Genomic DNA, 12,430 nt, shown 5'->3' with positions numbered 1-12,430 from the left:
GAACGAAGACTACGTAGTCGGTTGAGTGGGTGGTTTTGCGGAAATAGAACAGACACATAGTTTTAATACTAGGGTCAACCCGCAAGCAGGAAACAGACATTTTCCCTCAGATTTCTGGTCAGGAGGCACGCGACGCTCGCATTTCCGCTTCTTAGCATACCTAAAGCAAAAAAGTGGAATGCAGGCCGTGAGGGGGAGCAAAAAAAGCTCGTTCGTTACAGACAGCACCTATATGAATAATTGACCAGTTGCGGAAACCCAACCCATCGTCGAATAATAATTGCAGGCGCTTCCTTTTCTCATTCTAACAACCATCTGTCATCCCCACTCATCACCCACTAAGCACTTTAGATTAAATTACATTAGTGGCTTATCTGTAGCGCCGAAGACATGTACGTGGACGGTGACGAAATCCCTGTGGTATTCCCCACCCACACGAAAAGATCACATAAAGCGGAGGGGCAATCAGCAAACTCTTCAGATATCCACATCGACCCGAGCCTCAAACAATGCAGTGTACCTACTACTACTACACCTTCCTTCTTCTCGCTCTGCTGAAACAAGTACGGTGCGGCACCGATCACCTACTGTTCCGTCGACCGCTAAACGACTTGGCGTCGTCGTCGCCGTACGTGATTCGCGGACGAGTCGTCGGCGAAATCGATCGAACGAACATGACGTATCCTTTGGCGACGGTCGACGTCGAGTGCCTGCTCAAGGGTCGTCTGCCGGCGAGAATTCAATTGCGCGGTCTCGGCAGCAACGCTCTCGGCACGTTCGGCATGGACAGGGGAATCATGTTCATACATTCGTGTAATTCTGAGAAGACCGAGTGTGTGCTACAGTATCACGGCGTGCCGGTGAGAGAGTGCAAACGAGAGATAGAGAGATGGCATAACAAATCAACTTGTTGTTTCTAGCTCTTCGAAACGGAAGACACGATCAAGACTCATCTCGGCGTAACCGAATGTTTACCGCCAGGTACCGAGTCATACCGTTGATTACCCGTACAGACTCCAGGGTAACATCTTGTCTCATTCAATTTACAGACTCGACAAGGAACTCGGAGTCGGAACCGGAGACGATCGACAGGAGTCCGTCATGCGATTGCGGTAGCGGTCCCTGTTCGTGGCTAGCGTCCGTGAACGACGATTCGGGGAATCGACTGTGCGACGGCACTCTAATTGGAGATAAATGGATCCTGACGGCCGCCCGGTGCGTGGCGGGAAAAGATAGCGGCTCGCTTCGGATCAGACTGCCGACGACCGCTAATCTTGTCGTCAAGACCGTCCGACTTCATTCCCAATATAGCCATCCCGTGAAGGGAAAGGGCTACGACGTCGCCCTGCTCCGGCTCGCCAACGCGACGGCCGCATCGCAATGCAGCCAATTCAGAGTTCCGTTCGGGAAAGCGAAGCCGGCACAGCGAGCCCAATGCCGCGTCTTCGTCTCCACGCCGTTCAAGGCGATTCCGTTCAAAGCGACGGCGAAGAAACAGTGCGTTGTTCAACAGCTTCGAAAAACGATCTTTTCGTTTCGGTCGTCGAATGCGATGGGAGCGGCGGAAGCGCGACGGTTTGCCTCGCCGCTCGTGTGCCGAGTCAGCAAGAGCAAGCCGTGGGAACTGTACGGAATCGCCAGTGTGGCGAACAATTGCGCTCAATCCGGCTACAGCCCTTTCATCAGTGTAACCGCATCAAGAATCGGGAAATGGTTAGAGAAGCAGATAGCGTAGTGAGTACTTACAGTAGTACTTATTGACGTATATGCACCACATGGACAATTTGACGTGTACAGTAGGAAGAAGTGCTTATAATAATATCAGTAGATAGCACGGAAACGTTTAGTTCGTCTCCGCTTGACGTCTTTCCAGGATATTTTCCACGAAGGATATCCGGATGAGCAGTTCCAATTCATCATAAACCAACGTCCGGTCCAGGAAGCGAAGCTGAATAAATTACAGGCTGACGAATGGCTATATAACGTTTGCTCTGCGTACCCACACGTTAGTATTTTTTGCAACTCGAGCATCGCTACAAGACAGATGAAGGGACTCGCTACGAATTGTCTTCTTCTCCTACTTCAAGTTACGCTGACACAGGCTCAGGCTGATGAATATCCTGTCGTGACGATTCCTTCAGCAACAGTGATCCCAGGACTCGTCGAATATGCGCAGATCATAGCCAAAGTCCGAGTCAAAGACGCAAAGCTCGTGTCCAGGCGCGATCAGGAAGCACACGTCGAAATTCTGTGTCTCATGAAGGGCTCCGAGTCGCTTTCGCCAACGATCGACGTTATCGTTCGCGAGAACTTGGAGAGTGGCAACACATACGTTGAAAAAAACAAGGAATACATCCTCTTTCTCCAAATCAAGAGAAGTGACACCTTCGAGTCCTATTACCTGGCGTGCGTGAGACCGGTATGAGCCCTAGGACATTTCAATTTCTTTGAAGACGTCCAAATTATTCGTTTTTGCGTTCTCAGGTTACCGACGAAGAGGATGTGAGAAATAATCTCAATCTGACTAGTGACGAATGCGTACAGCAACCGAAATCACAGTCAGGGTGTGGCCAAATTTCGGACAAGCAACCGAGGCCGGCTTTGCAAGGATACGCGATCATACGACATGGAGAAAAGGCTCTCTGTAGCGCCGCACTGATAAAAGGCGACTGGCTCATCGCTTCGGCGCAGTGCGTGAGAAAACACGATAGCAAGCAGTTGACGGCAGATATCGAATCAAAACGAGACATCAAATTCATTAAAATCAAGAAAAATAGGCATTTAGCTTTGCTTCGCCTTGGACCCGGGCTCCTTAATCCCGGCACGATGAAGCTGCCTATAGCCAACGACAGCGCTATAACGTCGTCGACGTCGTGCGTAGCGATCGGACGACATCAACGGAGCCGGACGGTCACAAGCACTCGGCCTCATTCCACAAGAAAATTATTCTGCTCGCAGACGTGCGGTGCGGCTCCAGCCGAAGAAGCAATTATTGCGTGTTATGACGGAAATGCATGGGTGATGCGTGGCGTGCAAGCGACTGGCGATGATGGCTGCGACGACGGTGGCAGCTCGTTCACGCGCCTAGCTTTCTCGAAAACGCTCACTTGGATCAAAAAGGTCACAGGAGCGAAAGACTGAGAACGAATGAACAATGGGAGTGGGAGGGGTACCGGATGAACAATGTAAACGAAGCGATTAGTTTCACCTAATTTACAGTCCGTGTACTAAAGTTGAAAGGGCAATGACGCACAGTCAACCGCACCACGCTCGTTTGACGTCAGTTTTTGGGAACGGGTCGTACATTTAAGAGGAGGCTCTCCGCTTGTCTTGGTATCATTCTCTGCCATGGATATCCCACGACTTATCATCGTTCTTCTTCTTTCGTTCGCTTCCGCGAAAGCCGGCACCGACTGCGACGCGTCGGCCTCGACGACCTGATTGACAGATCGGCGAGCGTCAAGGCGCGAATCGATCGTCTGATCGACCGCCTGGCCCCGAACGTACTGCGAGGGTCGAGGAGAGGATTGCCAAAGGAGGTTACCGTTAGCGGACTGAATAGCGCCGCTGTGTGCACACAGGGAGCTGAACGCGGAGAAGAATACTATATAGTGCGACGAGGTGGACTGCGCCGTGACGTTTCAAGGATTAGAAGTAAGGAGATAGACGAGCTCTTCTTGCATGTGGGGGCATATATACAGGCCAGGGGTCGGGTTATTGGAGTGCAGCCAGTGGCCCTCAAGGGTCCCCCCCGGGTTGTTCTTAGCTAAGAGGTTGATTGGCACGTATCTACCCCTGCTCACCTTTTTCTTTGTCTCTTCTCAGGGCCTCTACGCTGAGCCGTCCATACTGAAAGAGAGGAAGAAGACAGAGGAGGGCGCGGACTGGTATTAATTTCATTAGGATACCCGGATGAGCGGTTTCCATTCATCATGAAGACCGGCCTAGGAAGCGAAGCTGAATAAATTACCGGCTGACGAATAGCTATATATAACGGTTGCTGCGTACCCAGACGTCAGCTTGCAACTCGAGCACCTCTACAAGACAGATGAAGGGTCTTCTTCTTCTTCTTCTTCTTCTACCTCAAGTTACGCTGACAGTCACGGTGGCTCTCGAAAGCTGTCCCGACAAATTCCTTACGTCCACATCCACGTTCGCCAAAAAAGTCAACGAGGCGCCAGACGGAACCATTGCCAAAGTCCAAGTCCAAGTCGAGTCTCGCGTCAATAACAAGAAGCAGAAGGCACAAGTCGAAATACTGTGTATCATGAAAGGCTCTAAGGGCTCTGAGTCACTTTCGCCAACGATCAACGTAACCATTTCTCAAGAAGAGTGCATAGATGGCAGCGTTGACGTTCAAGAAAACAATTCATATATCCTCTTTCTCCAAAAAGACTATACGGCGATCGCGATGTCGGTATGCAGCACACATTTCAGTTTCTTTGAAGGCGTTATCCACATTACTCGTTCTTGCATTCTCAGGCTGATGACGAATCGCTAGTGAAAAGTATCCTCAATCTCGAATGCGTCCCGCAATCGAAATCACAGTCGCCATCACAGTCAGCGTATGGCCAAATTTCGGACAAGCAACGGAGACCGGCTTTGCAAGGATACGCAATCATACGACGTGGAGAAAAGGCTCTCTGCAGCGCCGCACTGATCACAGGCGACTGGCTCATCGCGTCGGCGCATTGCGTGAGAAAACACAAGGGCAAGCAGTTGACCGCAGATATCGGATCAAAACGAGTCGACATCAAATTAATTAAAATCAATAAAAATAGGAATTTAGCTTTGCTTCGCCTTAGACCCGGGCTCCCTAATCCCGACACGATGAAGCTGCCTATAGCCGACGACGGCGCTATAACGTCGTCGACTCTAAGCAACGCGTTGTGCGCAGCGATCGGAGTCGCAAGCACTCGGCCTCATCCCACAAGAAAATTATTCTGCTCGCAGACGTGCGGTGCGGCTCCAGCCGAAGAAGCGATTATTGCGTGTTATGACGGAAATGCATGGGTCATGCGTGGCGTGCAATCGACTGGCGACGATAGCTGCGACGACGCTGGCAGCTCGTTCACGCGCCTAGCTTACTCGAAAACGCTCAAGTGGATAAAAGAGGTCACGAAAATAGGAGCGAAAGACTGAACGAATGAACAGACAATGGGAGGGGTGGGGTGGGAACCAGGGTGGGTGAGAACATACAACAATATAAACGAAGCGATTAGTTTCACCTAATTTACTGCCCGTGTACTAAAGTTGAAAGGGCAATGACGCACAGTCAACCGCACCACGCTCATTTGACGTCAGTTTTTGGGAACGGGTCGTACATTTAGGAGGAGGCTCTCCGCTTGTCTTGGTATCATTCTCTGCCATGGATATCCCACGACTTATCATTCTTCTTCTTTCGTGCGAAAGCCGGCACCGACTGCGACGTATTTCGCGTCGGCCTCGACGACCTGATCGACAGATCGGCGATATGTTCGTCAAGGCGCGAATCGATCGTCTGATCGAGCACAAGCCCCCCTAGCTGGCCCCGAACGTACTGCGAGGGTCGAGGAGAGGATTGCCAAAGGAGGTCACCGTTAGTGGACTCGCTCTGTGTACACAGGGAGCTGAACGCGGAGAAGAATACTATATGTTCTTGAGCAAGTGCGACGATCGAGGTGGACTGCGCCGTGACGTTTCAAGGATTAGAAGTAAGGAGATAGACGACCTCTTCTTGCATGTGGGGACATATATGCAGCCAGTGGCCCTCAAAGGTTCCCCCCCCCCCCCCCTCCCCCCCCCCCCCGGCTGTTCTTAGCTAAGAGGTTGATTGGCACGTATCTACCCCTGCTCACCTTTTTCTTTGTCTCTTCTCTTTGTCTCTTCTCAGGGCCTCTATGCTGAGCCGTCCATACTGGAAAAGTTGAAAGACAGAGGAGGGCGCGAAAGACCCAACTGGTACAGTCTAATTTCATTAGGATACCCGGATGAGCGGTTCCCATTCATCATAAAGACCAAGTACGTCCGGCCTAGGAAGCGAAGCTGAATAAATTACTGGCTGACGAATGGCGGCGTACCCAGACGTCAGCTTGCAACTCGAGCACCTCTACAAGACAGATGAAGGGTCTTCTTCTTCTTCTTCTTCAAGGCTCACGTTACGCTGACAGTCACGGAGTCGAAGTCGTCAATAACAAGCAGGAGCAGGCACAAGTCAAAATACTGTGTATCATGAAGAGCTCTGAGTCACTTTCGCCAACGATCAACGTAACCATTTCTCAAGATGAGTTCATAGATGGCAGCGTTGACGTTCAAGAAAACAATTCATATATCCTCTTTCTCCAAAAAGACTATACGGCGATCGCGATATTGGTATGCAGCACACATTTCAGTTTCTTTGAAGGCGTTATCCACATTACTCGTTCTTGCATTCTCAGGCTGATGACGAATCACTAGTGAGAAGTATCCTCAATCTGACTAGTGACGAATGCGTCCCGCAATCGAAATCACAGTCAGGGTATGGCCAAATTTCGGACAAGCAACAGAGACCGGCTTTGCAAGGATATACGCAATCATGCGACGTGGAGAAAAGGCTCTCTGTAGCGCCGCACTGATCACAGGCGACTGGCTCATCGCGTCGGAGCATTGCGTGAGAAAACACAAGGGCAAGCAGTTGACCGCAGATATCGGATCAAAACGAGTCGACATCAAATTCATTAGAAGCAAGAAAAATAGGGATTTAGCTTTGCTTCGCCTTGGACCCGAGCTCCTTAATCCCAACACCATGAAGCTGCCTATAGCCGCGACGACGGCGCTATAATGTCGTCGACTCTAAGCAACGCGTTGTGCGCAGCGATCGGAGTCACAAGCACTCGGCCTTATCCCACAAGAAAATTATTCTGCTCGCAGACGAGCGGTGCGGCTCCAGCCGAAGAAGCGATTATTGTGTGCTATGACGGAAATGATTCAAGGTGGGTCTTGCGCGGCGTGCAAGCGAATAGCGACGGCAGCTGCGACGACGGTAGCAGCTCGTTTACGCGCCTAGCTGACTCGAAAACGCTCAAGTGGATCAAAAAGGTCATGAAGAGATGAGCGAAAGACTGAACGAATGAACAGGCAATGGGGTGGGGCGGGAACATATGTATAGTAGTCGGTGTACTAAAGTTGCAATCATGAATGACGCATAGACAAACCAGTTTCGACCGAAACACGCTCGTTTTTGACGTCAGTTTTGAGGAACGGGTCACACATCCAGATCCGATTCATCAACGTCCGGTCCAGGAAGCGAAGCTGAATAAATTACAGGCTGACGAATGGCTATATAACGTTTGCTCTGCGTACCCAGACGTTAGTGTTTTTTTGCAACTCGAGCATCGCTACAAGACAGATGAAGGGACTCACTACGAATTTTCTTCTCCTACTTCAAGTTACACTGACAGTGGCTCAGACACCGAACGGCTGTCCTCCCGACTATCTCACCATATCACAGCTCGCCAAATATGCGTCAATCATCGCCAAAGTCCGAGTAGTCAAAGTCATTGATCCCGTCTTCACATTTCAGCCGGCACAAGTCGAAATGCTGTGTGTCATAAAGGGCGAGTCGCTTTCGCCAACGATCAACGTTACTATTATTCAAGACCAGTGCATGGATGGCAGCGTTTTCGTTGACAAAAACAATACATATATCCTCCTTCTCCAAAACGATTATACGAAGCCGGCGATCGCGATATCGGTATGAACCCCACATTTCAGTTTCTTTGAAGGCGTCCACATTACTCGTTTTTGCGTTCCCAGGCTGATGACGAATCGCAAGCGAGAAAAATCCTCAATCTGACTAGTGAAGAATGCGTATCGCAATCGAAATCACAGTCAGGGTGTGGCCAAATTTCGGACAAGCAACCGAGACCGGCTTTGCAAGGATACGCGATCATACGACATGGAGAAAAGGCTCTCTGTAGCGCCGCACTGATCACAGGCGACTGGCTCATCGCTTCAGCGCATTGCGTGAAAAAACACGATAGCAAGCAGCTGACCGCAGATATCGGATCAAAACGAGTCGACATCAAATTAATTAAAATCAATAAAAATAGGAATTTAGCTTTGCTTCGCCTTAGACCCGGGCTCTCTAATCCCGACACGATGAAGCTGCCTATAGCCGACGACGGCGCTATAGCGTCGTCGACGTCGTGCGTAGCGATCGGACAAAATCAAAGGAGCCGAACGGTCACAAGCACTCGGCCTCATTCCACAAGAAGATTAACGTTATTCTGCTCGGAGACGTGCGGTGCGGCTCCAGCCGAAGAAGCGATTATTGTGTGTTATGACGGAAATGCATGGGTCATGCGTGGCGTGCAATCGACTGGCGATGATAGCTGCGACGACGGCGGCAGCTCGTTCACGCGCCTAGCTTACTCGAAAACGCTCAAGTGGATAAAAAAGGTCATGAAAATAGAAGCGAAAGACTGAACGAATGAACAGACAATGGGAGGGGTGGGAACCAGGGTGGGTGGGAACATACAACAATGTAAACGAAGCGATTAGTTTCACCTAATTTACAGTCCGTGTACTAAAGTTGAAAGGGCAATGACGCATAGACAAACCAGTTTCGACCGAAACACGCTCGTTTGACGTCAGTTTTTGGGAACGGGTCGTACATTTAAGAGGAGGCTCTCCGCTTGTCTTGGTATCATTCTCTGCCATGGATATCCCACGACTTATCATCGTTCTTCTTCTTTCGTTCGCTTCCGCGAAAGCCGGCACCGACTGCGACGTATTTCGCGTCGGCCTCGACGACCTGATCGACAGATCGGCGATGGTCGTCAAGGCGCGAATCGATCGTCTGATCGAGTACAAGCCCGTCTGGCCCCGAACGGCGGTCACCGTCACGGACGTACTGCGAGGGTCGAGGAGAGGATTGCCAAAGGAGGTCACCGTTAGTGGACTGAATAGCGCCGCTCTGTGCACACAGGGAGCTGAACGCGGAGAAGAATACTATATGTTCTTGAGCAAGTGCGACGAGGTGGACTGCGCCGTGACGTTTCAAGGATTAGAAGTAAGGAGCTCTTCTTGCATGTGGGGGCATCTGTATAGGCAGGCCAGCTAGGGGTCGGGGTTATTGGAGTGCAGCCAGTGTATACATATGCTCCTGCTAAGTGTGGGGGGAGAATTGGCCCTCAGGTTGCTCTAGGCTCAACGCTCTGATTGGCACGTATCTACCCCTGCTCACCTTTTCTTTGTCTCTTCTCAGGGCCTCTATGCTGAGCCGTCCATACTGGAAAAGTTGAGAGAGAGGAAGAAGACGGAGGAGGACGCGAAAGACCCAACTGGTACAGTCTAATTTCATTAGTTGATTCGTTGCAGTTGGAATGACACTGCGGTTTTTAGACTCGCCTTCGACTGTTTCCGTCGTGGCGAAGGACGGACTCGATCGTCTGTGTTTCGGCTACGTCGTGGATCCGAAGTGGGTGCTCGTTGCGTCGTCCTGCGTGTCTGAGCGGAGTTTCAACGGTTTGGCCGTTAAAACCGCATCCGGGATCGTTGACGTGACTAGAGTGCGCGTCTTCTCGAATCACCGTCTCCGTACGACGGCAAAAGTCGCTCTACTCCGACTCAATGCACTGTTGCTTGACGAAAGCGTTGTATCTTTAGCAGATGCTGGTGTAACTAAGCAGAACGTAGCTACATGGATAAAACGCCTTCTAGGAAAAGCAAGACAGCAATACTAGCAATTTTGTACAAATCTTACACCTTAAATATTTTGCGAAAAATAAAAAAATCGTTCTCTATTTATCACGTGCACGCGCGTCCGGGCATTGCATTCAACATGGCGGAGATGGAGCACGAACCCGAAACTCCCTCGAAAAAGGATCGTCCGAGCTACGACGAGCTGCTAAAAGTCATCTCTCCGATTGCTAAACCTCTGGCAAGCAGAAAGTTGACGAAAAAACTCTATAAAGTTGTAAAAAAAGGCAAGCCTTTCTCGAAAGCGCGAAGAAACGGCGAAAAATTCTCAATATCTCTAGCTGCAAAGCGCAAGACTTTGCGACGGGGCGTCAAGGACGTAACCAAGGCAATAAGAAAGGGAGAAAAGGGGTCAGTAGTAGATCGAACCAACCGTACACGGTTTACTCTGGTACTTTTACCAGTACTTGAACGACGATTCGGGGAATCGACTGTGCGACGGCACTCTAATTGGAGATAAATGGATCCTGACGGCCGCCCGGTGCGTGGCGGGAAAAGATAGCGGCTCGCTTCGGATCAGACTGCCGACGACCGCTAATCTTGTCGTCAAGACCGTCCGACTTCATTCCCAATATAGCCATCCCGTGAAGGGAAAGGGCTACGACGTCGCCCTGCTCCGGCTCGCCAACGCGACGGCCGCATCGCAATGCAGCCAATTCAGATTTCCGTTCGGGAAAGCGAAGCCGGCACAGCGAGCCCAATGCCGCGTCTTCGTCTCCACGCCGTTCAAGGAGATTCCGTTCAAAGCGACGGCGAAGAAACAGTGCGTTATTCAACAGCTTCGAAAAACGATCTTTTCGTTTCGGTCGTCGAATGAGATGGGAGCGACGGAAGCGCGACTGTTCGCCTCGCCGCTCGTGTGCCGAGTCAGCAAGAGCAAGCCGTGGGAACTGTACGGAATCGCCAGTGCGGCGAACAATTGCGCTCAATCCGGCTACAGCCCATTCATCAGTGTAACCGCATCAAGAATCGGGAAATGGTTAGAGAAGCAGATAGCGTAGTGAGTACTTACAGTAGTACTTATTGACATATGGCATGTATATGCACCACATGGACAATTTGACGTGTACAGTAGGAAGAAGTGCGTATAATATCAGTAGATAACACGGAAACGTTTAGTTCGTCTCCGCTTGACGTCTTTCCAGGATATTTTCCACTAAGGATATCCTGATGAGCAGTTCCAATTCATCACGTCCGGTCCAGGAAGCGAAGCTGAATAGATTACAGGCTGACGAATGGCTATATAACGTTTGCTCTGCGTACCCAGACGTTAGTATTTTTTGCAACTCGAGCATCGCTACAAGACAGATGAAGGGATTCACTACGAATTTTCTTCTCCTACTTCAAGTTACACTGACAGTGGCTCAGACACCGAACGGCTGTCCTCCCGACTATCTCACCATATCACAGCTCGCCAAATATGCGTCAATCATCGCCAAAGTCCGAGTAGTCAAAGTCATTGATCCCGTCTTCACATTTCAGCCGGCACAAGTCGAAATGCTGTGTGTCATAAAGGGCGAGTCGCTTTCGCCAACGATCAACGTTACTATTATTCAAGACCAGTGCATGGATGGCAGCGTTTTCGTTGACAAAAACAATACATATATCCTCCTTCTCCAAAACAATTATACGAAGCCGGCGATCACGATATCGGTATGAACCCCACATTTCAGTTTCTTTGAAGGCGTCCACATTACTCGTTTTTGCGTTCCCAGGCTGATGACGAATCGCAAGCGAGAAAAATCCTCAATCTGACTAGTGAAGAATGCGTATCGCAATCGAAATCACAGTCAGGGTATGGCCAAATTTCGGACAAGCAACCGAGACCGGCTTTGCAAGGATACGCGATCATACGACATGGAGAAAAGGCTCTCTGTAGCGCCGCACTGATAAATGGCGACTGGCTCATCGCTTCGGCGCATTGCGTGAAAAAACACGATAGCAAGCAGTTGACGGCAGATATCAAATCAAAACGAGACATCAAATTCATTAAAATCAAGAAAAATAGGCATTTAGCTTTGCTTCGCCTTGGACCCGGGCTCCTTAATCCCGACACGATGAAGCTGCCTATAGCCAACGACAGCGCTACAACGTCGTCGACGTCGTGCGTAGCGATCGGACGACATCAACGGAGCCGGACGGTCACAAGCACTCGGCCTCATTCCAGAAGAAAATTATTCTGCTCGCAGACGGCTCCAGCCGAAGAAGCGATTATTGCGTGTTATGACGGAAATGCATGGGTGATGCGTGGCGTGCAAGCGACTGGCGATGATGGCTGCGACGACGGTGGCAGCTCGTTCACGCGCCTAGCTTTCTCGAAAACGCTCACTTGGATCAAAAAGGTCACAGGAGCGAAAGACTGAGAACGAATGAACAATGGGAGTGGGAGGGGTACCGGATGGACAATGTAAACGAAGCGATTAGTTTCACCTAATTTACAGTCCGTGTACTAAAGTTGAAAGGGCAATGACGCACAGTCAACCGCACCACGCTCGTTTGACGTCAGTTTTTGGGAACGGGTCGTACATTTAAGAGGAGGCTCTCCGCTTGTCTTGGTATCATTCTCTGCCATGGATATCCCACGACTTATCATCGTTCTTCTTCTTTCGTTCGCTTCCGCAAAAGCCGGCACCGACTGCGACGTATTTCGCGTCGGCCTCGACGACCTGATCGACAGATCGGCGATATGGTCGTCAAGGCGCGAATCGAT

The 12,430-nt window shown here is 50.4% G+C and overlaps 5 protein-coding genes and 2 long non-coding RNA genes across 8 annotated transcripts in view; 4 read left to right on the top strand and 3 right to left on the bottom strand.

Annotated features, from left to right (window-relative positions):
• Positions 1-29: 29 nt before the first annotated feature.
• Positions 30-1,775, bottom strand: LOC136184961 (uncharacterized). Its single transcript, XR_010669454.1, has 3 exons — positions 362-1,775; positions 229-304; positions 30-160 (listed from the first exon to the last, which is right to left on the bottom strand). It is a non-coding gene; the product is annotated as an uncharacterized lncRNA (long non-coding RNA).
• LOC136184954 (chymotrypsinogen A-like) lies at positions 377-5,166 on the top strand. 2 transcript variants are annotated; one of them, XM_065971971.1, is made up of 4 exons: positions 377-860; positions 921-981; positions 1,050-2,419; positions 2,485-3,264. In XM_065971971.1, the coding sequence occupies exons 1-3, from the start codon at positions 510-512 to the stop codon at positions 1,733-1,735; spliced, it is 1,098 nt and encodes a 365-aa protein (XP_065828043.1). In that variant the 5' UTR covers positions 377-509; the 3' UTR covers positions 1,736-2,419; positions 2,485-3,264. The 2 variants fall into 2 exon arrangements, with proteins under 2 accessions (XP_065828043.1, XP_065828044.1); XM_065971972.1 differs by lacking the exons at positions 377-860; positions 921-981 and adding exons at positions 3,826-4,417; positions 4,483-5,166 and having other exon boundaries at positions 1,999-2,419; positions 2,485-3,654.
• A 60-nt stretch (positions 5,167-5,226) lies between these two features.
• On the top strand, positions 5,227-8,468 carry LOC136184955 (uncharacterized). The gene is made up of 4 exons (XM_065971973.1): positions 5,227-5,693; positions 5,873-6,351; positions 6,417-7,711; positions 7,774-8,468. The coding sequence occupies exons 3-4, from the start codon at positions 7,367-7,369 to the stop codon at positions 8,443-8,445; spliced, it is 1,017 nt and encodes a 338-aa protein (XP_065828045.1). The 5' UTR covers positions 5,227-5,693; positions 5,873-6,351; positions 6,417-7,366; the 3' UTR covers positions 8,446-8,468.
• On the bottom strand, positions 7,318-9,722 carry LOC136184958 (uncharacterized). Its single transcript, XR_010669452.1, has 2 exons — positions 9,370-9,722; positions 7,318-9,312 (listed from the first exon to the last, which is right to left on the bottom strand). It is a non-coding gene; the product is annotated as an uncharacterized lncRNA (long non-coding RNA).
• LOC136184957 (uncharacterized) lies at positions 8,576-9,764 on the top strand. Its single transcript, XM_065971977.1, has 3 exons — positions 8,576-9,031; positions 9,227-9,305; positions 9,364-9,764. Exons 1-3 carry the CDS (start codon positions 8,678-8,680, stop codon positions 9,702-9,704), a joined length of 774 nt encoding a protein of 257 aa, XP_065828049.1. The 5' UTR covers positions 8,576-8,677; the 3' UTR covers positions 9,705-9,764.
• Positions 9,765-9,802: 38 nt separating this feature from the next.
• LOC136184379 (serine protease 55-like) lies at positions 9,803-12,206 on the top strand. Its single transcript, XM_065971272.1, has 3 exons — positions 9,803-10,048; positions 10,083-11,373; positions 11,436-12,206. The coding sequence occupies exons 1-2, from the start codon at positions 9,803-9,805 to the stop codon at positions 10,719-10,721; spliced, it is 885 nt and encodes a 294-aa protein (XP_065827344.1). The 3' UTR covers positions 10,722-11,373; positions 11,436-12,206.
• Positions 12,207-12,278: 72 nt separating this feature from the next.
• LOC136184378 (kinesin-like protein KIF20A) overlaps positions 12,279-12,430 on the bottom strand; it is a 1,471-nt gene continuing 1,319 nt past the window's right edge. The window contains exon 5 of the mRNA XM_065971270.1: positions 12,279-12,386. Coding sequence (XP_065827342.1) covers positions 12,279-12,386 — 108 coding nt within the window. The remainder of the gene's footprint in view (positions 12,387-12,430) is intronic.

This window comes from Oscarella lobularis, chromosome 3, assembly GCF_947507565.1.
Source record: "Oscarella lobularis chromosome 3, ooOscLobu1.1, whole genome shotgun sequence".
Classification (NCBI taxonomy): domain Eukaryota; kingdom Metazoa; phylum Porifera; class Homoscleromorpha; order Homosclerophorida; family Oscarellidae; genus Oscarella; species Oscarella lobularis.
The sequence above is the reverse complement of the archived record's forward strand: the minus strand, read 5'-3'. Positions and strand labels throughout refer to the sequence as shown.